Source organism: Zosterops lateralis, assembly GCF_965231275.1.
Source record: "Zosterops lateralis genome assembly, chromosome: 9".
Taxonomy (NCBI): domain Eukaryota; kingdom Metazoa; phylum Chordata; class Aves; order Passeriformes; family Zosteropidae; genus Zosterops; species Zosterops lateralis.
Window position 1 is genome coordinate 10,392,820 of NC_139769.1, and position 24,879 is coordinate 10,417,698.

At 44.2% G+C, this 24,879-nt stretch overlaps 1 protein-coding gene across 1 annotated transcript in view; it reads right to left on the reverse strand.

Annotated features, from left to right (window-relative positions):
- The window catches only part of DMAP1 (DNA methyltransferase 1 associated protein 1), a 31,424-nt gene extending 6,958 nt beyond the window's left edge, over positions 1-24,466 (reverse strand). Inside the window, exons 1-8 of the mRNA XM_083867865.1 lie at positions 24,439-24,466; positions 23,911-24,066; positions 21,213-21,304; positions 20,619-20,814; positions 16,139-16,297; positions 14,839-15,006; positions 13,675-13,860; positions 10,754-10,825 (exon numbers count right to left, since the gene is read on the reverse strand). Of these exons, the coding sequence (XP_083723991.1) occupies positions 10,754-10,825; positions 13,675-13,860; positions 14,839-15,006; positions 16,139-16,297; positions 20,619-20,814; positions 21,213-21,304; positions 23,911-24,012 (975 nt within the window). The 5' untranslated portion in view covers positions 24,013-24,066; positions 24,439-24,466. The remainder of the gene's footprint in view (positions 1-10,753; positions 10,826-13,674; positions 13,861-14,838; positions 15,007-16,138; positions 16,298-20,618; positions 20,815-21,212; positions 21,305-23,910; positions 24,067-24,438) is intronic.
- Positions 24,467-24,879: the final 413 nt, after the last annotated feature.

The following is a 24,879-nucleotide window of genomic DNA, read 5'->3' on the forward strand; positions in this document are numbered from 1 at the left end:
GCTCTAACCTTAACTCAGCTATGGCTATGTCCTATCACCTGCTCCACAACACCAGTGTAGGACCTGCCTTCTCCATGACATCACTTCAGCCAAGAAACCAGAGTATGGATGCCATAAAGCACCCCAGGGGAATGGGCCTTTCACAGTATATGCTGAGAAGCACCAGGTCCAAGCACCAAAGTATTTTTGACAGCTATCAGGACCACAAGAAAGACTCCAGCAAAGGACCAGTAGGACTATAAAGAGAGGATTTCTAAGAAACCAGCCTGACCTCCTTTTCTATAAGAGCACTAGAGGAAAAAAAAAAAAAAAAGAAAAAAAAAAAACCACCACAACAACAAAAAAACCAACAACAACACCACTTCCATGCAAACAGTTAGCACAAGTAAGGACTATAGGATGCCTCTGCCTTTTTTTTTCACCCCAAAGGTCTTTGGCTTAGTGCTGGGGTTTCTGCACAGCAATTTCATACTTCTTTCCTACTTGTAAAGAAACCAATTCTTTGCAGTTCACCACAAAATGATTGTTTCAGCAGAAGAAAGACTGTCAAAGCTATCATGTATTTGGATTTCAGTCAAGTCTTCAGCCCAGAGTCTCAACTTGAGCAGAACCTCACTAAAAGACGTTTTCTGAGGAGCTCTGCTACACTGACTACCTGCACAGGCTCTGCTGAAAAGGACAGGGTAGAGCCCTAAGATAAGGCAGCCCAGAGCACTGGGACAGGAGATGTTCTGTTTATTTGATGGGTGCCATGCTGCAGCTAGCAGCAGGATGCCAAGGAGGGAAAGATCACTTTGCACAGCTCATCAGAGTACTGAGTAGTCAGTCTGGAACATCAGGAAGACATCCCTGAAAGCAAGAGGATTCAGCCCAAAGAACTGTTCTGTGCCATGAGGAATCATATAGAACATTTGAATGGGTGACATACCCAGCTCTGCCTCAGCTTGGGGATGTACAGGCTGACCTAGTCAGAAGGTACCCTCCTGAATCTGGGGGACACAATGAGCACCAGCATCTCCCTGCTGAACAGCTTGTGGACACACAATCCTTGTGTGACTACACAGCCTTGAGAGTCTGTCTTAACCCCTGCCCCAACACCAGACACTGGAGTATTTTTAGCCAAAGGCAAGATTCCCTTCTGTTAATTTCCCTTCTGGCAAAAGCATACTTCCAGAACAAAGGACAGGAAAAGTTCATCCTTGGCTAGGCTACGTAGACAGACAGGAGGTCTTGGTTTGTTGGTTAGAGGAAGAGCACAAGCTTTCCTCCTAGGAGGCCTCCACTAGCTCAAGCAACTACTGGCAACACAAACAACCTGGCAAAGCCTTCAACTGTGATGTTGTGCACATCTGGATCATGTTCCATAGTAGTCTGGTCTTCACTGACACTCTTGAAGATTAGAGGATGGAGCAGGGAGAGACAGGACAAATTCATTTAACTTCAAAGAAAGGAAGACTAGAGATGCTGAGGAAGAGTGGGACTGTGAGTTTAGTTTAAAACCACATCAATTAAGCTTCCTTTTAATTCAGGCAGGAGGATCTGGCCTGCAAACAGGAAGGCTTCATTGGTTTCTCAAAGCAAGAGTATATTTTAATTTTACCATCATTAAGAAAATGTTATGATTTATGTGGCTGCTGTCGGACTAATATCTTTAGAATTTAGCTGGCTAAGCCAATTCATCTCTAAGACTGATGAAGGCTGATTGCTCTCTATGCAAAATGTATTAAAACTAAATGAGCAGTCTATTACTCAAACGCTGCTGATAATCTGTTAGCCAAGGTCCGTTAGTTGGGCTGCCTTGTTGCAAGAGAGAAGTCTTCGTGCTCCGTACAGCTCTGATAAGACCAAGCTTACTTCAGGAAACCCTTCTTTGTTTTGATCTTTCAAGCAGATATCCAGAGAAGCAGCACAGTGCTCAAAGTGGTGCTCACTTGCCCCTCATTCCCAAAGAATGAGGCAATCTGCAGGGGCCACAAGTCCCAGGCAGCAGCCCAGAGAAGAGCTCTCTGGCTCATGATGTCTGCACTGGGATATGTGGTTTCTGTGGGCCGTATCTATGCATTAATGAAAACACCCCTTCAGGCAACCTTACTGCTGACAGCACAGCTCCTGGGATATTCTTGGTGTTGTCATGGATGGAGGCCTCCACAGGGGCTCAGGAAAATTATGTTCCTTGGAGAACTCCAGTGAGCAACCACAGCTTCCGAGGTGAATGGCATTTGCCCTTTTCTTTCCTTCCTCATAGTAGACTATTATTGTTATTTATTATCTTTAAAGTCCCCATATAATAATAATACCTGGGAAACAGATTGCTCCCGTCAGAAAACTGATTAGCTGGGATTTTTGAGGTTACTATATTTTGGATGCTCTTCTCCTTTGACAGCCTCTCCCTACAGCCCTCTTTGCAACACCAGCCTGTGCTTATAATTACACCAACATCACTTTTGATTTAAGGACTGTAATCCTTTGTCCTTGCTATAAACAACCTGCACTAAACACATGAACTGTGTGTACCAAGAGAAAAATAAAGAGCTACAGAAAATTGTGAGTCAATGCCACAAAGCCACAGTACCAGAGCCTGCCTATGCAGAGAGAAGCCTGGGATACACAGCCTCTGCTGGAATGCACTTGGTCTGGGAGGCACAGAATACAGGGCACTGACCTCCCCTGCTTCCCCCTGAAAGAGGAGGACATTGCTCCAGAGTTGGGTCATGCAGTTTAAAAAGATCAGAATAGAGCACCCACCAAACCTTCACAGCAAGGGCTGGGACCTCTGCAGTTCAATTTCTGTACAGGATTTCACCATGGAGTACCCTTGAGGTTTTACATGATACAGGGGTTTTATTTAATGTTCGAGGCATTCCGCCAACAAAACCTTGCTAATTCACACTAATGACTAGGAGACCAACTGCAAATTAATTGCTAATTGGCAAAATTCATTAAATGAACAAACAGGATAAAAAATAACTGAAGATATAGCCTCTCCAAACAGACTTGGTTCATTTATTTTTGTGCGCCATTCAGTTTTCATGATTTATGCTAATACTTTCAAGCATAGTTGTAAATGTATTTGAATCTATTTTAGTAGAATAATGAAGTCTAAGTAATAGCAGAGCTTGCAACACAGTCCTGTTATGTCTCACAGCATCACCACCTGGTAGGTAGAGACCGTCATGGGGATCTGCAGTAGAATGGAAGAGGTTTGCAGGATCTACAGATTCAGTCAGGGCCTTTGAGTGATTGTGTCTGTGTGGTCATCTTAGATGTCCTGCTCTCTATTCATCACTTTCTTCATAAACACTCCCTTTCTGATGCTCCAAACTTCCCACTCCTCCCCAAAAAATCTTCTTTTGTGCTGAAACCTTTTGTTTGGTCTATCACCTAACTACAGTGTTCATAAAATTAATCAGTGGTCTTTTGAATATTTCACATGTGCCGTCCCTGATGCTGTGCTTCATTTTAATTCAATTTTAAGGTAAGCTTCTCCTTAAAATCAGCTGTCCCCAACCCTAAATAATATAACTGTCCTACAAACATTACTCCTAAAATCTCCATACATTTGACTGTGTCTGTATAGCTGTAAACTGTGGTTTTATGCACCAGCACCAGTATTGTTCAGCATTGTAATACAGCTCACTGACATTGAAAACCACCTTCATTGTGGATTTCAGCAACAAGAAAACTTTCTCATTAGACACTTTCTTCATGGATATCTTTACCGTACTGAATGGTTTAGTGGATTTCCAGGAAGGAGTGCTGAAGTTTCAGATGAATAATGTTTTTTGCATTTTCTGCCTGAAGGTCAAACATTCCTGGGCTGCATGGCTCTACTCTGCAGGAGCAGAGAGCCTCCATTCCTGTACAGTTTTAAGACTCAAGGAAGGAAAAAATCATATTAAGTACTTCAGGCTGGAATTTGAAAAATCTCAGCTGAAAAATTCAGTTTTAGATATGAACTTCCACATTTCTGAAATTCTGAAGTGCTTCACTGCACGGAACTGAAGAGCTGCAGTGGAAGGTGGATGGGCAAGTGCAAAGGATATATGCAAAAACTAGGGAAGTGTGAAATTGCACAGGTATTCTCTGTCTCAATGGACATACATGCTTCCCTCTGCCCCAGCTTACAGCTATGGACTGTGTCTTCTGTCTGTGCCTGCTGATCTGCCACATTAAGATTTTTGCACAGGTGAAAATAAGGATTAAGACCACTATACCATCTCTCCTATGCTATGTAGGACATTAAACACAGCCATCTCTCTGGAGTGGCACATTACCATCAACTTGCTCCATCATTGAGGCTTAATGCCAAATAAACCAATCTTTTAAAAAGAAAACATTTCTATAGTAACTTATGTAGATGGTTATTTAAGGGATTTTTGGACTGTGGTTAGACATATCTCACAAATTCCCAAATCACTTGTGCAAAATTATCAATTCTGTACTTGCATCCTCCTAGTAAATTAAACCAGTTTTACAAGAATGTACCTAGTGAAGGCTTTGTCAAGATGAGGGAGGCCAACAGATACCAGAGAAGCACAGCACACCCAGGCATATGGCAAAGAAGCAGCACACTGATCCTATAAACATTAATGCCTCATTATTCACCTGTAACACTGATTCAAGGGCTAAAGCTAAGATTTCCTGAAGGAGCCAAAGTCCTGGGGCATCAACATCTCCGCATGAAGGGTTTCCAACAATGCAGGCAAAAGGCTCTTCAAGGCTTTTATGCTCTCTCACCCCTTCTCCCCTAGGAAGGGGGTACAGATTGCTTTGAAACAGCACAAGGGGCCTTGAATTAGGACTACTTGGAATCCACACAATGATGACTGAGAACCTGGAAAGTCCAGCTTTCTCCCTACTTGATACACAGGCTATGATAAGAAACAAGAAGACAAGAGGAACCCTGAGAAGACAAGAGGAACCCACACCTTTGCCAGGACTGCCTGCCATTTTGAAGATGGACATCCTCTGGCAAGCAACGTATTATCAGCTGCTTACCAATCCTGAGATTCCTTGTCCTTAAATTCCTTTTGCTTTAAAAATAGTGGAAGCCTATAAAATAAATGCAAAAGGACTACAGAAAGTGTGTAGGAAAAAGTAAGAAAATACATGGTGCAGAAGAAAGAACTGCACAGGACGTTTTTACTGGGATGTATTTTCTGCTAAAAGCACATTACCAGAATGACACTACAGTGGTTTGCTTTAAGCAGATCTGCAGATCCCCAGATAGTTCTACCCCTGCCTCTCACTGCAGGCATGGAGACCGAGCTGAGAACTGTAGAAGTGGCTGCAGAAAATAAAAATGGCTACAGCCTCTGAGCTGCATCTGACAGAAACAAATCAAGAGCACAGCAGTGTGTGCTGTGGTTGCAAGGAGGGCCCTAAGTCAGGCCACAGGAGGGGGAATTCCAAGGACACTCTACCGTAGTACAAGAACGTTATGTAAACTTCCAGATCAGACACAGGGAAGTGCAGCAACACATGCATCTAGTCTTGAATTGATGTTGCTTTTCTCTTAAATAATTTAACTGAATCTCCACTTACACAAATACAAACAACCACAGTGACTAATTACAGTCCAATCATTATATTGGTTACACTAATGAAAGAAAAAAGTGATATATATGGAGCTCTGCACATGTTACACACAATAAAACTGGCTGATGGATGAGGCCCCAAGACTGTGTCACTATGAGCACACAAAGGTAGTAAAAAGCTTCTCAAATACAGGATTGACAAAGGTCCCTGAGGCCTCATACTGCATGGACACTGTTTGGTACTGGATGATTCAACTGAAGCAGTAACATGGAGTGTCCTTTCCAGAACTGCAATTTCTTTTAAAGATCCTATTCTGGCACCAGAGTAATCCCACTCCTGTACCCAGAGTGCTCTCCTTATACCTGAGAACCTACTAAGGCTTTGGTCAAGATGCTCTCCCACGTCAATGAAATCCACAAAAAAAGGTGATGGATAAATTTTCTCTCAGCAATTCAACATTAAGTGCCTTTTGGTTTAGCTAAAAACAAGAATGAAGGAAAAGACGTGTTGGATTCACCTTTTCTAGTTCATTCAAGATTTTGTATCCTTTGCAGTTGTCTTTAAAAATAAATACATCAATATTTTCATCTTATTTCATTCTCTACAGACAGGAGTTTGATTAGGAAATGCACCAGCACTCTCTTGGCCCTAATTAAAGGGCATGTAATACAACAAATAGATGGCAATGCCACAACATGAATTCGATCCAGCCTGCATCATTTCTTCATAAGTTTTATTCACAGAAATGAGAGAACTATTTCCTTTCTACACCTCTGTCAGACTCCCCATGGAAATTACTCCCAGCCACTCTCTTGTAGAGTGCAAAACACACAACCTCACTAATGAAAAATTGCTAGCAGAAGCAACAAGCACATCTCAGCTAACTAATCCATGGGATGTTCAGACCTGGAAACATAAACTTTCCCCACCTAATAAGGGTGTGCTGATCTCCGTGAGATTGATGTCAGAACGCCTTGGAGTGCAATCAATACAAAGCAAATAAATAATTAATTGTTTCAAGTAATTAAATTTATCAAATCCAAATAAGAATAACTGGTATTTTATGGAACTGCTTCCAAAAGCTGAACCTCTGAAGGGACAGTATTGATCACAGGAGGACAGACAGATGTGTCACATGTTCACTGCCAATGAGGTCTGGGTTTGCATTAATTATAGGGAAGGAAGAGAGCCAGCAGCCTCCAATGCAAGGTAAACAGCTAGCATGCTTGGCCATTTAATTATTGGTCAGATCAAATACAGAGAATAAACATGTCTAAACACATACATACAACTCCATCTTCCTCTAGAAATATCATTCACCTTGGACTTTCAGGAAGCACTTAGTTCTCGCTCCAAGAACGAAAAAACTCACACACATGCTTTCCCCACACAACCACAGTAAATTCTTACTCATTAATCAGTGCTAAAAAAGTGCTCAGAAGACTACTAAATATTTAAAAGCTGGTGAGTCTGAATATTTGAATCAATGGGTACTAAAACTGTACTTGTAATTTTCCTTCCTTTACTTCTTTCTTAATTTGTTCAACTGGCTAATTGCCTACAAGATCCCAGTGTAAGCAGATGGGAGTCAGGCTGCTTGCTGGAAGCCTTTTCTGAGGGGAGGAGGCCAGCTTTGAATGACTAAGCTGGAGCATCCCTCAGTCCTTTCTGCAGACTGAGAATTCTTCAAACATCTTTTCATCACAGGGTTTTGTTTTGTTTTCAGATGAGACACCACTCAATCAATCCTCTTCCAGTTCCTTTGCTTCCAAACCCATGACAACAGAGCAAGGACACAGACACTGCAGACACACACCTCAACATGGAGGAGTAGGTACAAACATCCATCCTTTTTCATGCATCACCTTCCTTCTTAAAAGCACCACTCCAACAATTCAACAGCATTACCCAAATCGTAAATTAAAATTCTCAGACAGGACTGAGAGAGAAGAACAGCTTAAAACAAACTGCCAAGATGTTGAGTATGCCAAAGTCAAGTGCTCTGAACACAACAAAGGTTAAATTTAAAAGAAAGCTGAACATAACATGGAACAGAAACACTGTGGTGAAATCAGAACAAACTCAGTTCTGACCTACTGAAGCAACATCATGCCCAGATCACAAATATGTGGTTACTGGTGTTTGGAAAAGATCCAATTTCAACAGTTCCCATTTTCCTTTCCTTCAGGCAGATTCACAGTAAAGCATTCCTTCCTCATAGCTCCCTGCTTTCCCTTTAGTCTTTTCTTCACTTTTCCTTGTTCCCTACACATCTCTCTTTTCCTCTGGCTCTTTGGCTGTCTGACTTCCAAACTGAGCAGAGCTGGTATAACAGGAACTTTTCCAGAAGTAATGCTTAGGATTAATAATACACTTCTGATGTTATTTTCATAACACTGTTTTACTAACATCAAATGCAAAGGTCTAGAATTCTTTTCAAGAAACTCTTGGGAGGCTCACCCCTTTCCAAACATCTGCTACTGCCTCCTGTTCTCAGTGGCACCAAGGCAATACACTGCCTTTAATTAAGAGGAAGCTTTTCATAATGCCCAGCTTCCCACTGCCTTAGAGAAACTTGCAGTCTGTGGTAGCAGGAGGCAGGGGGAAATCCCATGCAGAGCAAGGGCATGGAGGCTGTGGCCTTCTTTGCCTGTGGCCACAGTCCTATGGAGAACAATGGGAGACTGAGGCCAGTCTGATAGGAGGCAGCTTGTCGAAGTCACTGCAGAAGATTACTCTTGAGCGTCAGCTGAAGGAGAAACTTTCCGTTATGAAGAATAATGGCTGTAAGTGACCATTAATCCTCACAGGGAAAAAAAAAAAACCAGTCTTCAAATTCAGCCTGTCCATAAGATTGTGTAAGCTGTAACGACAGGGGGAATTTGAAGAGCCATGGCTATTGTCATAAAAACTACTGGGAACAAATTAAGTTGAATACACATTCCTAACTTTTTCTTCAAGGACTCATTTCTATAAATTAATTTTAACTCAGATTCCAAAGTAATTGTAAATCCTCAGGAAAAAAAAATCTCTAATCAAAGAATAAGTGCTATTATCCTGGGGATGATATGGTACATTTTTCACACATGACAGAGGTTGAGCCCTGATCTCACTGCGAAATCCAACTTCACCTAACCACAAAGGCGTAAAGCACAGTAGCAAAGTATAAAATAAAGGAGGACAACAGAAGCCTTTAGGTGAGGAACTCTTAAGGTCTTCAGGCCAAAGAACTTACTGCAGGACAGCACAGGCTTTTAGAAATCATTTTTCAGTGTGCTAAGGGCAAAATATCTTATGCTGGATGTTGCCAGAGTATGAATTTCCAGCACTTCCTTCCAATTCCTCACTTAGTCCTAGTAAGCCTCCACCCTGATCAATTCCACATCACTGGAGTTCAGAGGGTTTGCCATATAAATCCCACAAGTAAAATAATTTGGATTAGCATGGACTGTCAACTCCATAACATTTGGCACTTCAGCACCTCTTACCAGTTCAAAAGGCTTGTACTGACCTCATGTAATTAATTCTCCCCATCATGCATCTGTGAAGCAAGTGAGTCTAATAGCTCCTACTTTAAAAACAGGGAAGGCTCAGATAAGGAAGCCAGGTGACTGGCTACAAGTCACAAATGAATTAATTTTTCTGGGTTACAGGTAGGTTTCACATTTCCAAACAACAAAGTGTTGTTTTTTCACCTAAATGAAAGTGGTCAATCAACTTTTTAATTCACAAACCACTGGTAACTCTAAGAGCAGCATTTATCTCCTTAAAAATTTCAAGAAGAACACAGAAAGTTGCTCTAGGTCACTCCAGGAGCTTGGATACTGCAGGCTAAAAGTTGCTGAATCAGACTGCCATGGCTCAGCTTAGCACTGCATCTTGTGAGCATTAAAGGGAACAGATAAAAGCATGTAGCACCCATTTTCATGAAGGCTGGGATTTGAATTGCCTGTTTGGTGCACAAAAAGGATGCTGACTTTGGCAGATGGTTCCATCACTGATTTGTTATTGCTCAGCTTCTCTTCCAGAGGGGGTAAAAAAAATAGAAAAGATCAACCATTACTTATTAGTTTTCAGAATCCAAATCAATCTCCATAAATTACTCTATTTATCTTAGTGCCGGAGAACACATCTGCCATGTCTCAATAAATCTCAACACTTGCGCTGCAGACTTGCTTATCTCTGGACTGTGATTTCCTCAAGGCTGTAGCCCCTCACTCCAGCAGGTATCCTGCAGATAGTGGCACTGGTACACTGACGGGGTCACTCAGTGACCCTGCTGAGGCATCCCACCTCTAACACACACATCCACCAGTACATCACAGCAGCATTATCCCAAACACATTTCTATTAACAGCCAGCAAGATCTGAAACCATTCTGATATCAAAAGAACATTCCATAGAAACAGTCTTTTAAATTTACTATGCCAAGTGAGGATGCCAGGCAAGGAATGTATTTATCCAACTTTGCTATAATAAAGCAACTAAAAACTGGGGGGGGGGCTGGCTAGGAAAAGAAGCAAATAGTACTTGTATGTGCACATGAGATTTTGTTATCAAAACTTCTCTGAAAACATATAGTTGACCAAGCAGGTTTAAGTTACTTGATATCCCAAAACCTGTGGCTAAGACGCAGATGTCAAGTCTTGCTGATATAAGAAAGCAATACAAAAACAGCAAGTTTTTTTACTCAGGAGCATCTCTGCAACAGACTGAACAGAGAGGCTTTTCCAGAAAAAAATGTCTTCTAAGATAATGTAAATAGAAAACCTAAAAATTCTGTGTCTGTTTTTTTCAAGACATGACCTGAACATCCAGTTCTTAATCATCTTAACTAGATTATTTTAAGGTCCTTTCCAGCCCAAATCACTCCAAAAGAACCTCTCAGCTAGTAACACACATCCTCCAAGGGGCCCATTAGTTCTGGCTGTGAGCTCTGTTTGGACTAGACAACTCCATTTGGTTCTGTTACAGGTCTAACAGCAGAGCAGGAACACTAGTGACAAACACTAGCAAGTTCAGGTGCCTCTGCAAGGCAATGAGTTGGCTTCCACAGAGCCAGCATTCCAGGTTTCTGAGTCTCCACATTTATGGAATTCCTTTCTTATTTTAGAGGCAAGAACTTGACTTTCTTTAGCTATAAAAGGATGAGGAGAGAGCCAGACAAAGTGAAAGACATTAACAGAGGTCCCATGGGAACAGGACAAGAGCCTACCCTCTGGCTCCGCAGCGTGACACCTGCAGATTTGAAGTCAGGAAACTTGATGCCAGCAGTCTCAGGAACAGCCTGAAAGAGATTGAAACAGGATGTGTTGATGGAGGAAACACAAGAAACACAAGATTTCATACAGAGACTATCTGAAGGGGAAACATTATTTCCTATGACAGAGAACCACCTGCCACGGCCACATGCCAGAGCTGAGGCAAGAGGAAAATCCCAGGCAATGGGGTTCAGTGGGAAAATCCCAAGCAATTCATTGAGAAAAATGCTCCAGTTCAAGGCACCTTTGGAAAGCTCAAACATTTTTGGTCAGTTGGTTTAAATGCACAGCTCTGCAAAGAGACTTAGATCCACACTCACAAAGAAACCCTGACCCTACATTATATTCATACATATTTGCACAGTATCATCCTTATCCAACTTAGACCAATTTCACTGATCAAAACAGTCCAGGACTTCCCTAAATCTTGCCTTTTGACTGTAAACTCTCTAAGGAATGAGCTGACAAACCTCTGATCTGTACAGACATGAGCAAACTAATGAGAATGCAAGGACTGCCCCCTCCCAGGGAGGCCTGCTGTTCATACATGTTTTGCCATTTGTCCACTCATTAGACAGTTTTCTTTCTTACTTTGTATTTTAAGCACAGCATTAAAATGCAGCAAACTTCCAATACTTCTGCTGCTAACCATAGAGCATATAGTTGCATTTCAATGAAAAGGAGAAAAAAAATGCAATCCCTTATAAATCTATGCTGATGAGCAAAAAGTGAGCAGATTTTTAAACTATTAAACCAGGCTCTCTGTGCACTGAATGGTTTGGGGTCCCCTGAAAGGGTCAGCAATACTTATGATTCAAGCTAAGAATAACCACAACCTCTGCAAAACACATGCATAAATGCATTTTTCCAAAACTAAGTCACCTCAAATCTCCCCATTTCTTTGGCGACAGCATCTGCCTTGCTGCTCCCAGATTTCTCTGCAGAGAGGCTCTGCAGCTTGCTTTTTCTTTGTTCCAGACAGGGCTGAGATGGCCAGGGCAGCCCCAAGATTACAAGAGATGCTGAAGGACCATGACTCAATTTCTCAAGTTCCCTCCCAATAACTCTCACATCCCTATCAGCTCTCTCTAGGTCCTGGTCTTGAGGTGGCACCCTGCAAACCACTCTCTCTGCATGGCCAAGCATTAAGATTATTTCAGTTATCTGTTGTCTGTCCAATAAACAGAGGACCTGGGAAAAGATTCCTAAACATGACGATGAAGGAAAACTAACTACCAACTAATGAACTTGAGATCACTTTGATCTTTGGTAGGATATATCCCCCCTGCTTGCATTATTAGAGACAAATAAGACTGCAATCAAAAACTAATATTCTCTGCTGCCTTTGAATGAAGGCTGGTTTCCAAACTCTGCCCCTCAGCCTGTTGCTGAACACCCTGACAAAAGCAGTGTGGGGAAATCAGCATCATTGCCTCAGCCAAGCCAACTCTGACTTGCATTCAGCAATAAGCAATTAAATGGGTTCTTTTGCCTCATGTGCCTGTACAGCCTGTACATGCTGTAAACGCTTCAACCTCAATTGACTCTTTGCTAAATGATTTTCCTTTGTTGAAATGATGCTGATGCAGCTCCCGATTCAAATTCTTAGTTAAAATGCAATTTTTTTCTTAACATTTCCTGGCTATAGTTGGTAATTGACTCCTAATGGACTCTGTCATGGTTGAAATGATGCCAGTGCAACAACAGAAACTGCTTCTCTGCCCACCCTGGTGTGCCTATGCACTACCTGCCTGCAGACAGGCCCCAGCCAACATTTAGGGATGGACTCCCTTGGCTTGGCATCCTCAGCATCTTTCCAGCCCCATTCTCTAGCTCTCTTTTTTTCATTGCCATCAATGACAAACTGTTTTCTTTACAGGGAGATATGCCAGCCATGGTTGAGCTTTCCCAGAACAACCCTTAAGGGAATTCAATGCACAAGGTGCCCAGTGATATTATACTCATCACACAACAGGGACACACATGGAACATGACACACCAAAAGAGTGTTTTGAGGAAGTGGTGGCCATTAGGCACACTTCAAGCAATAACTGTCTAGAATTCACTGCTTCTCTCCCCTCTCTGTACAGAATCTTTTGGAGAAAAATGACAGAAGTGCTCTCTGTTCACAAGGTGGAGGGACAGGAATTCCCAGGGACTCACTGGAAACATCTGAGATTTTTTTAACAGCCCTTTCCTACTGAAGGGGCTGAATTTAGATCTGTCCATACTGTCCTCCACTTTCCAGAAAGGGAAACTGAGGTAGCATCAAATGTGAACTGAAAGCTGCATTCTAGGCTCCTTAGACTGCAGCTCAGCTCATGGAAAAATAGCAATAGCTCCCAGAATACAAGAGTCCCATGGCAGGGCTGCTCTAATCACAGTTAAGGATCAGGAGAGAGGCATGTATGGAGCTTGGGGAGATGCTGCTGAGATCCAGGAGCTGGGGAGGAAAGGAAAACGTGAAATAGACAAAGAAGGCAGGTGAAAGACAATGGGTTTGTGGGCCCACCCTACACAGCAGTAACAGAATACACTTGGAAGAAGCAGGGAGACAGATGCTTCTCCCTGCCATGATACATGAATGGTTGGCATTATTTCATCCCTTTTCCTAGGCAGCGAAAGAGAAACAAGACTTAAACCAGAATTTTTCAAATTGAGGAGACTGAGAGCACATCAGGGGACTCTGACAATGGCTGCATTACACCAATGTGCCTTCCAAAGATGTAACCAAAAAACATCTGCCAGAAGGCAGCCAGCAGTTACTCCCCCCACCCAAAAAGGGCCTGATCCCCATAGGACTGCTGCAGAAAACAGGTTACCCAGCCAGAGTATAAACAGGGCAAAGGGGAAGAAAAGAGAGAGAAATGTTTACAGGCTTCTCTGTCTCCTTTTTCTGTGGCAGCTTCTTCTTGGGAGCCTTGCGCTCAGCACGCCTCTGCTCAGTGGTGGTGTCAGCAGCCGTGATGAGCTTCTGCAGGTCTTGGGTTCTCTTTTCTCTCTCTTTCTTCCTGGTTTCAATTTTGCGGAGTTCCTGGATGAGGTATTCTTCTTCTGCCACCTGCAGACCAGAGCACGTCAGGGCAGTCAGAGAGCAGAGGAGGCCTGGCAAGGCAAGGGGGCCATCTACCGATAACAGCCCTGCCCTGGGCCAGCCCGGGAATGATTTTATGCTCCTGTCTAACTTCTTGGATTTGTAGAGCACGTTACACTCCACAACCTTACCCTGCACCCATGGCAATGCCACTCTACAATCTGGCACATACTGTATCATGACATTTACGATGCACACTTCAACAATCCATAAATTACTAATCCCACCTTCCAGAGACCAAAAGCAAACAGAGGGGTTAGAAAGCTCAAATACACTGCAGTTGCAAATACAGTGTTGTGAAAAGCTGCTTCCCCTCCCCAGACATAAAATATAGAACCCAGAGCAGCTATACCTAGTACTCACATCTGTCAATGGGGAGAAGAAGCAGAGTAAGTTACATATGAACTTATCCTTGGAGGGAACTGCAAAGGATGCTCTCCCCTAAGCCAATGGAGAACATATTTTCTTAATCTCTGAACTGTAGGACCATTACACAGCTTCAACACAGAGAAGAACTAAGCACGCAGATTTAGTATTTGATGTTTTCTGGAAAGATTTTTTACTCTCAAATAAGTAATTCTCTCCACGAGACTTTGGTACTCAGAAGAACTTGCTTTTTTCAGAGGACTTCTGCTTCTTTGCTACTTTGAGCATTTGCTTCTTTCAGAGGACTAATATAGTCAGTGTCACTGAGAAGGTCCTGGTGCTTACCAGAGACCATTACTCTGCTCATGGAAGCCTTTCTCCTGGATAGTCAGATTTCTCAATTATTGTCCTTTAAAACTCCTAAAAAGGACATTAACCCAACAACAAAATACATACTCAGGTGTTGCTTTTTTCTTGTCCAGCCCTTCTTTACCTTTCCTACCCTCTGATCTGCACCATACACCTACTGATTCAACTTATCAATCTTCTGGAGAAGTGATGCTCTCTTCCCCAAGTTACCTGCTCTGGTGTCCTATTGTAAAGCCTTTCCAGCTGTTCCTTCCTCCGTCTCTCATGGCCGGCATCAAAGACTGGGATTTTTAGGTCTGTGCCCGGAGCTGCACGAATGTTTGCCAGCTTGGCACAAATGTGGTAATACCGTTCCTTCAGGTCCTCCACTGACCTTTTCTGTGGAGAACATCACAGGAGGACAACATTACAGAAGAACTAAACAAAACCTTGTGCAGTAGCCACCTAAGGACCACTGGCTGAAGGATGTGACATACAGTACAAGACACAGCACCTGGGAGGAAAGCCAGCAGGGACCCTTGCAGGTGCCAGGGCAACGACAGGGAAGGAGGAGTTTCTGAGTGAGCTGCATGAATTAACTGTCACGGGTTCACAGCTACTGCTTTAAAAACACCCACCAAAAGATCCAACAGTGCTGAGGGCTTAGAGACAATACAGCAGTGAAGCATCCCGAGCACTGAAGATAAAAGGATGCAAGGAGAGTTGGGAGGAAAAAGCCTGCGAGCCGGAAGCTGCAACAAATGTGCGGGTCTCAGAGTTGCTCCAGACAACGGTCATTCAAGTCACAGCCAAGAAGGTATCAGTGCATCAATTCACTGCCCGTGATTTCAAGAAGTCTGTGCTATGTTCCATTAACCCAAGCACCAAAAGATCCTTGGGCTGCTCAGCTGGGCATACTCTTGTTATTTTACTTTGTTACATGCTCTTCATGTGAGCATTTCAGAGGATAACAAAAACAGTTATCTGGAGCTGTCCTGTAGATGTCACATAATTCCCTGCCTCAGTAGGAGGCATGGAACCAGTATAGAAGACTGGCAATCATGACACCAGGGTTGCAATTTCAGGCTGCTGATGGTCCCTGTTTCACAGCAGAGAGATTATGGAAACCTGCACCATGTCAGACCACAAGTCAGGATCAGCACCAGGGCGAAGTCCCAGCCTGCAGGGTTCATTGGCAGACCCTTCTCCAAGGGCCTAGACTGAAATTCAAAACACCTAGTCTGCCCAAATAAACTCCCCAGCTGCCTTATCCTCAAGGAGCAACAAGCTGTTCTCCTGTCAAGTGCAAACCTTCTAACTTTCTAATAAAACACAACAAGGAATGAGAACAAGTCACAGTGGATTTAATTACAAACAAAGCAAGCAGCAATGCCTTTTGCTGGAAATTCAATATTCCTTGCTGCCAATAATTCATTATTTTCCCCTAATTAAGTTGATATAAAGGGTAATTTGGTCTTTCAAGTGCAGAAAACCCTGCACATGCCATAGCAGCAGGTTCCCCAGGACTCACCTTGAACTGCTGGTGATCGTAGCGGTCGTGAATGACCACAAAGCGCAGATCAAAGCGCCGAGCCAGGTCAAAGAGATGGTCTGTCTCAGCTTTGGTCCACGCATCGTCATGGAGATACATCTGGTACTCCTGCTCCGAGTAGACAGGAACCTGCACTGTCTGTGGAGGGAAGAGAAAACCATGGTAGCTCTCCTGCAGCACTGCCCTCCTCACTGCCAAGATACCTGAGCCAAGAGCATGAGCACAGCACTGACAGGAGGGGGCTGCCAGGACCCTGAGCAATGAGTCCTGATAGGAAACATGATCAGCAAGCAGAGGACTTGATATGAAGCAATGTGTGATCCCAAGGCCATAATGTGACACTCAGGGAAGCCTACCAGGAACCATTGCCTAGGAAGCTGAAATCTATTTCAGATAGCTGACACAGGCAGAGGTCAGCAACCCACATCCTGACTATGGGTTTCAAAATTTCAGGATAACATGACAGTGAAACCAAGGTTTAGCCAGCCTCCCTGCATTCCTCCCATACAGCAAAACCAATACCTCTGCACAAAGTGCTCTGACAGTTGACTCTTTACTTGGGTTAGGACATGCTCACTTGTACAGGAAGAACAGGAAAGGCAAGGAGCAGTAATCCCGAGCCTTTAGAACACCTTCTGCTTTGATACTCAGACGACTTTCATGTTTGGTGCCAACAGTATCATGAAGATCTGAAAAACTATGTAGTGTACAACTGAAGGCATAAACTTGGCAAATAACTTCATCCCTCTCTTCCTTACAGATCTTTTATCCAGCAGAATAACAGAGCCAAATGACAGTTCAACTCTCACAGTGTCCCAGGTGCCTAAAAGACCAATCCCACACTACTGTCCCCAGCCTGGAACTGCTCTGCAAGGCCTCTATCCAGAACACAAGTGTCACAAGAGTACTAAAAAAACCAGCAAAAATATTTATTATATTAGGGAAAAATCTAGCATGTGGTAAAGCAAAAAATGTAAATAAGCCTGTGCTTTCCTCCCTTACTCCCTTCCTCCAGCAACGAAACTTTGCTCAGCCTGAGGAGGTGCTGCCTTCAGAAGAAAACTGTGTGCATTCAAGCAGCAGATGTGCTTCAACACCTCTGTGGTTTTGCGTCCTGTCACCAGGAAAGTCATCCTCATGAACCCCATATAGCTTGGAGGAGCATTTCTGAGCCTCCAAATAACATCTTATTTAGGTCTACTGCCCTTCCTCTATCATTTAGACACAGAAACTCAAAGGTGAAGCAGATCTCTTGGGGACGCAATGAACCTCAGCCTTCAAGTACGACTTCCACTGGGAGCAAAGCCATCTTACCAGACACTGTAAGGATGTCCCATGCACATCACGAAACAAAACAATATCCAGAGGAGCACACACACATGAGAAGAGCCAGCAGGGCCCTCTGCAGTGGATGGAAGGGAAGGTGGCAGAAGCCTCATCAGACAAGAGAATGCAACAAGAGCAAACACTTCCAAAACACTTCCTCACCCCCCATTCATGGTTGCTCAGGTGAAAACCACTGAGAAATCAGAACCAGGAACAGATGGAAAGCTTGAGCCAACCACAGGCTGACATTCAAATGCAACAAAACCATGGAAAGGCAAATATGACCCCCTGAGAGGGATTTGCAGCAGAAACTGGCAGTGTTTCAACTGCACAACAAGAATACTGGCAGGAATACCAACTACAACACTACTGATCCCTGGTCAGGAAAGATGCACTGAAATGAAACAAGTACAGGGAAGAGCATGAGTAATGGGGGGGGGGGGGGGGGGGAGCTTGTCTTCCCACAGCAGACTGGAAGAGAATGCAGCCTAGCAAAGGAAGTCTGAAAGAGAATCTGACTGCAGGCTTCAAGTACGCTAGATGAAATGAAAGGTATACTCATGGGAAGAAAAGAACAACTGAAATAAGAACAAAGAAATTGACTGGCAAAGAAATGCCAATTTAACGTGGAAAATTTAACCTGAAAATGAAATGGAGCAAAGACAGTCTAGAAGAGCTTCCCAAGGAAGCACAGGGGCAGGAAAAGCCAAGTGCTTTTCAAATGGAACTTGATCAGTTTATGAAAAGGACTGGACTGTGGCAGGACCTGAAAGAGCCAAGAAGAGGATTCAATGCCCCAGAAAACCTCTCTCAGTCCAACATTTCATACTGTAAACTCACAAAATTATGAGTATTAAATTAGCTGAAACTGGTCAGGATCCTGGAGCCACAAGACAGCTCTGTGGAAACATCAGCACAATGCCTAAGAGAGGTGAAAATGCAAACCAAACAGTAAAAATTATGAGGGAAATAGAGAAAAACAGCCCACATAAATCCACCATGCTCTTGTAAGTGGAACACTCACTCCTAGTCCACCCATTTCAAAAGAAAGGATATTTGAGAACAAGGGAGTGCACAGAAGAGCATGTCATACTACAAAAAACACAGTACACAGCAAGGACAATTTACTACATCATGTAACACAAGATCTCAGAGGGACTAAACCTCAAGGCAGCAGTTTAAATGAGCAGAATGAATGAGCACCTTCACACACCACAGAAAATTAACCTGAAGAACTCATTATCATGGGTTACTCACAAAGCAGCTTTCTGCCCTGAATGCACCTAGCAAAAATTATTAAACACAAAATTCAAACTAAGAAATCCTTAAGCCAAAGACCACCAGAAAGTAGAAAAATATGTGTTTACCCCATTCTCATACTCTTTCACTAAACCTTTACTGATGGTAACCAAAAAAAAAAAAAAAACCAGTGTTGGCTGAGAGAGGGCTTTGCTCGAACACCAGCAAAGCTGCTTTTCTACTCCTATTTCACACCCCGAAACAAAGCTCAGTGTACCTGGTGAAACCCAAGTCCACATTTTGGACCTCACAACAAAGAGGAGGGAATTGTACTGGAGACTGGAAACACAGAGAAAAGAGAAAGCACAGTGATCCAGGAGTTTGGTTAAAGAGCTTGAGCGATCAACAGGACAGACTACGTAGGAAAACAGGCTCATGCCAAAGGGAGAGAAAGATTCAGGCAGAGGTATCGAGTATGTGAGAAGAAACCCACAAGAGTCTGGAAAAGTAAATAAATTTCCTCTGATAAAGCAAGTATCTGCAACATTCTTCATCAGTGCTTCCAACTTTCTCAACTACAGCACCACAAGGATAACAGCTTGTTCCTGATATTATGTAATTGTGCATTTGCAGATGGCAGAGGTCTGTACCACTAATCTAAAGGTTACACCCTTGCTGAAGGCTCTTCTGTCAGGTCACAGTACCTGATAAAGTTAAGGAAACGAGAATCATATCATTAAAACACCCATATGTAATGTGTGGCCCCCTCTGATAAACTCAGTTGAACTCAGCCAAAACCAGTTCCAGCAGTAGAGTCTTAAGAGACAATTAGCCTCAAAAAGTTTCACTCAGACAGCTAGGTAGGTGCCTCGACTAAGTGAGTCATACTTCAGACTTCCACCCCAGACATCAGAGAGGAGATACCACAGGAGGCTCTTACCAATGTCCCAGCTAGAGGAAAAGCATCAGTCAGAGCTTGAGCCTTCTAACATATAAGGTCAACCAACCACTTAACTCTGCAGGAAGCCAAGCTTTGTTAGAGCTGATGCTCTGTGGGTTACAAACTTAAAATATTGTATACGGTTACACACAAGCAGAGCTTTTGTGGAATCATGTTAGCACACGGATTTTTCACTCTTTCAGATTTGCATCATGAAGGGAGTTAAATTACATTATGTTAGCACCCTAACACCGCTCCTTCCTAACTTTGGAGGTCCTGACTTTGAAGTATAAATCTTGATGTAGTTTTCTTTGTGCATACACATGAAAGGCCCAGGCACTCAAAGCAGATACATCTGGGACAAAAGACAGCAGGAGATTACAACAACACATTGTGACAATTTAATGTAAGACGCAAAGAACAGGGGACTGCACCACACTGATACCATGAGAGCAATTTCAGAGGGAACGCAAAGTAATTCAGCATCTGTGCTGGAATCTGGCCAAGAGGTTGCAAGCCACCTTTTTGGCCATGAAGCTCAAGCGATTTTTTTCATACTGAGCAAAATAACAAGACTTAGGACTTTTATGTCTCACTCAGAATAGAATACCTTTTACTACCCTGAGCCTGTAATCAGGGGGAGTATGTTGGTCAGGAACAGAGGTAGATATCATGAGTCCTCCTCACCAAATCCATGACTGCACACCTGAAACACCGGGGTCTCTAGCAACCTCTGACCACATGCAAAGCTCACTTCACCCGAATGATTTGGAGATGTCAGTCCATGGTCACATGGCTGCAGGTCATGCTGCAATTCAAAATGCAATTACCAAATCTAACTCAGCCTTCACTTGTTGAAGCTGTCAACTTCCTATCTAGACAGCCAAGAAACTGACTGAAGGGTATTTTCCAGCTGCTATTTATATGCTTTTGTTTGAAAGTACTCCCACTTACTTTATTAAATCTGGCAAAAGGATAATCCTTCCCTTCCTCTGCTGCTCTCCTCCAGTGGTAGAACATTGCTCCATCTTTCCTCGCTGGGTTGGTGAAAGGCATCCACTTCCAAGGCCGGACTTTCTTGGAGCCCAGTTTTGCTTTGACTGTTCGATAACCCTGAGTTGTATCACTTGGCAGCAGCGGAGGTGCATCCCTGTGGTGGGGAAAAGTGCTGGGGATGAGAAGCAAGGAGCAGCCCAAGACAAACCCAAAGAGATTTCAGGCTCAGAACTCTTTTTTCAGATATAAAAGCAGGTGCTATTCCCAGTTGAGATTAAGAAAGAATTAAATACAAAGGGTAAGCGCACTCATTTGTCTGCATTAGACTATTTTGCCTGTGTCTAATTAATTTCCTATATCAAGCAAACCCCTCAAATTTAGAAGAGAGAAAACAGACACTGTCCATGACTAAGAGAAGGGCACAAGCATGGGCAGAGCACAAAGGGAAATCAGTCTGGGAAGTGAGAATGCCCCTGGTTTCAAGAGAATCCTGCCCTGCCACCAAAAGCCCAGGCCACCCCACAACCTGCACAGATGACCATGTGCTCTTACTTTTTGTCAGAATAGAGAAGTGCATAAACTTCTCGGTGCATTCCTTCTGGCCTCTTAAACGTCAATGTCTCTGAAGATTTCTTGGATTTTTTCTGAAACAAAAGAATTGCACTTTAGATTCAGAAGTACAAATTCCTGAGGGAACATTAAAGCTGTATAACCTGGTGCCCTGCGATGGTTTTTACTTTTATCTGGTTTTAGACACCTTGAATTTCTCCAGGAAAGTGCCTATTCCTGGTGGAAGACACTGACAGACAAAATGTACCCACTTTCAGTGATAGGGCTCACCAGTACCCACATTTGCTCTTGCTGATAACCCACTTAAATTCCAAGCTGAACATCTGGCTGTAGATTGCAGGGGCTGGTCCACTAAGTCTTTTCTTACTAGGCAAACACTGTCCTCCCTCAGAGGTACTAACACATTTAATTAAGTGATTCTCTACTTTTTGAGAAAATAGTAAGAAATGTCTTCCCAGTTTTTTTATAGGTTTTGGCACTTTGTTCTGCTACAGCTTCAGTTTTTACCATCTGTGATTACATCCTTGCAAATGCCCCTTGGCAAAACCCCCAGTATCACCTCCAGTCCCAACTCTGCCCTCCCAGAAAACAATTTTTTGACAGTTTCTTCATAAGAGAAATTCAATGTACACAACTCAACCTGGCCCCTAAACCCTTAACAGAACTGACAATTTTTAAGACATGATCCAACTCATACCCATATACAAGTTTATCATTAATCACTGTATCAGGTGATCAGTTTTGGATTCAGGTAGGTACAGTAACAGCCACACCAAGAAGTTACACTTTATTCAAGAGGGAAAAGTTTACTGAGCATTTGGTTTAACTGTACCATCTTTATAACCACTACCCCAGTCACTACTATTACATACTTGCTTACCATATCACTAACAAATTTTAAATCAGAATATTTTTCAGTAGTAAAACTAACACTGCATCATAAATTGTGTTAAATCCATACAGCCACCTTTTTCAAGCAAATTCAAGATTCCACTGAAAAAAAAAAATCCCTGTCATCTTGGACTACAACTACTTCCCATAAAACTTCATGACAGACATGCATTATACCAGCACCTTTTCATCCTATTTAAACACTTTTCTCCTAGTGTGTCCATCACTTTGCCCAGGAGCAATGTAAGGCCACCCAAGGCAGTTACCCACAGGTCATCACACACCCTGTATGAACACAGGCTTCTGGAATTCCCCCAAAAGTTCCCAGATTTATTAAAAGTTAATATCAGCAGGCCAGAGATCAGCTCAGCCAGCTCTTTTAGGAGTTGAGAACAAATCACTTGGTCGTGCTGATTTAAATGTTTTTATGCCCAGTAATTTTTATTTTAACATTCTCAGTCACTAATGGACTGGAAAGCACTTCATGGTTCTCTTGTGATTTCAAGACATCAATCTGTTTCTTTTTCTAATTGAGAACAGATCTATTTCCTGAGCGCTGCACTGTTATTAGCAACTTTGCACTCTCCATGTGACAACAGCTTACACCTTTGGTTTGGCTTAGTTTCTGTACTTTGCAGAAATTCAGAATGTTTCATTCAAGTAACCTCCTGCACCTCTCCCAAAACTTTTCACTGCACCTCCCCTTCCTCCCTCTGCCCATTATAATAAACTTGAGAAGAAAAGCATCTTGGTCCCTGCTCCAAAAACAGCCAGCAACCAGCACGCCTTTGGCTCTCTGCTGCCAAACACACAAACACATCTGAATCAACTCACAACTCCAAACACTCCAAAAACTCAAACTCCAACACTCCAGGCTGAATCCAGCCAACAGGCTGCTCACCAGACACTGCTGACCAACACAGCTGATAACTGGGAATTTTAACATTTCAGCCTTTAAATGACTGAAACTCACTGGTTTTCCATTACACCACTTTTATTGTGGGCCCCAGCCCTAGCAAGGCAGTGAAACCACAGTGTTTCTCTTCAGAGACAAATGTTTCAGTGGAGGCAAACAATGACAGCCAGGAAGTGCTTTTAGGGATGGGGTGGTTTTGTATGCTTAGTTTTGTTTTGATTATTTTCCCCAAATACATAAGCTTTACTTCAAATCAGACCATCTCTGCACCAAAGAGCTCCCTGGGCTCATTTCAAAGCATCTCCACATCTCATAACCACTCCTAAATTGACCTTCTCAACACCATGCAAAACATGGGACACCCACAACCTTGCTCAAATTTAAAATAGATAAAACAACACCATACTGCAGCTCATTACCACACAGAATGCAGCACATCATGTCACACATCCTTAACAGAGCTTACTAACTTGCCACATTCCCAAAGGCAATGCATCCCAATTGTCCCAAACCCCAGGCACAAACCTTCCCCACACAGGTTGGAAGAGTTCTGTCATTCAGTCAAGTCAGACAATATTTTCTTTCTTCTAAAACAAGACTGTGTTATATTATTTCTATTTGCTTTGGGGCTAGATGCTTCACAAAAGGAAAATTTTAGAGACAGCTGAGAATGTCCTGGGGCCTGGCCCAGCTCAGCAGGACACTGCTTACACAGCTCCAGCTTAAATCCCACACCAGATGCCACGGCACAGGTAACTAAGAAGGCACACACTTTATTCCATCTTTTCTTCCAATATTCACCCCAACCACCACATGCAAGGTCAGTAAGTGCCTCGAAATCGCTCAGCAGCCCCTCAGGGCACTGCAGTTCACCTTATCCGAGTTGATGATGTCCTTTTTGTTGATGGTGCCCGTGTTCTCTGACTCCACACCTCCCAGCTCCAGGATGTCCCGTACATCTGCCCCCGTCGCCATGTCTCCGCCTGCCCTCTGGCCTTCTCTGCGCCGTCCTGGCCGTCCCCTCCAGCTCTGGGAGGGCGGGAAACCGGGGGTCGGGGGTTAACTCCCGCGGGGGTATCCCGGACCCATACAAACACGCGTAGGTGCGCGTGTATACACATACACACACGTATACCTGCGCACAGGCACGCATAGGCATGCACACGCACACTCACACACTTATATCTACATAGACACACACCCCCCTCGGCCGCCTCCCATCCCCCCGCCAGGCCCAACAACGGGGCCTTGCACCCGGCGGGTCCCGGGGGTTCCGCACGCCGCGCCCGCAGCCCGCGGCCCCGCGGGGGGATCCCGGGAGGCCCGCGGGAGGGTGTGCGGGACGCGGCGCTCCCCGCGCGGCCGCGGCCGCCCCGCTCCGAGCGGGACCCGCGCACCCACCGGCGCCGGCTCCGCGGCCACCGGGACGTGCGGCACATACGGCGGCCCGGGCAGCGCCGCTTCCGCTCCCGCCAAGACGCGCCCGGAAGTGCCCGGAGCGCTTTGGGGGACGCACCGCGCGGGGGTGAGGGCGGAGGATCGCGGGTTCGAATCCCGCTCCTGGCAGGTCGTTGCCGCCCGGCCCGAGGCCGCCAGCGCCGCTTTCCCTGCGCCTCTGAGAGAACGCCCGGGCTCGGCCGGGTCCTGGCAGCCCCCGCCCCGCTCGGGGCGCACAGCCTGCTGCAGGCGCAGTTCGCTGCCGCGCCAGGAGGTGGCAGCACGGCCGCGCTTCCGAGCCCGGCCCGCGGGGTCAGCCCCGAGTCCGCTCGTCTCGCCCGCCGTGGCTCCGTTACCGCGAGCCCCTTCCCTCAGGACTCTGTCATGGGTCACTGCTCCCCCGGG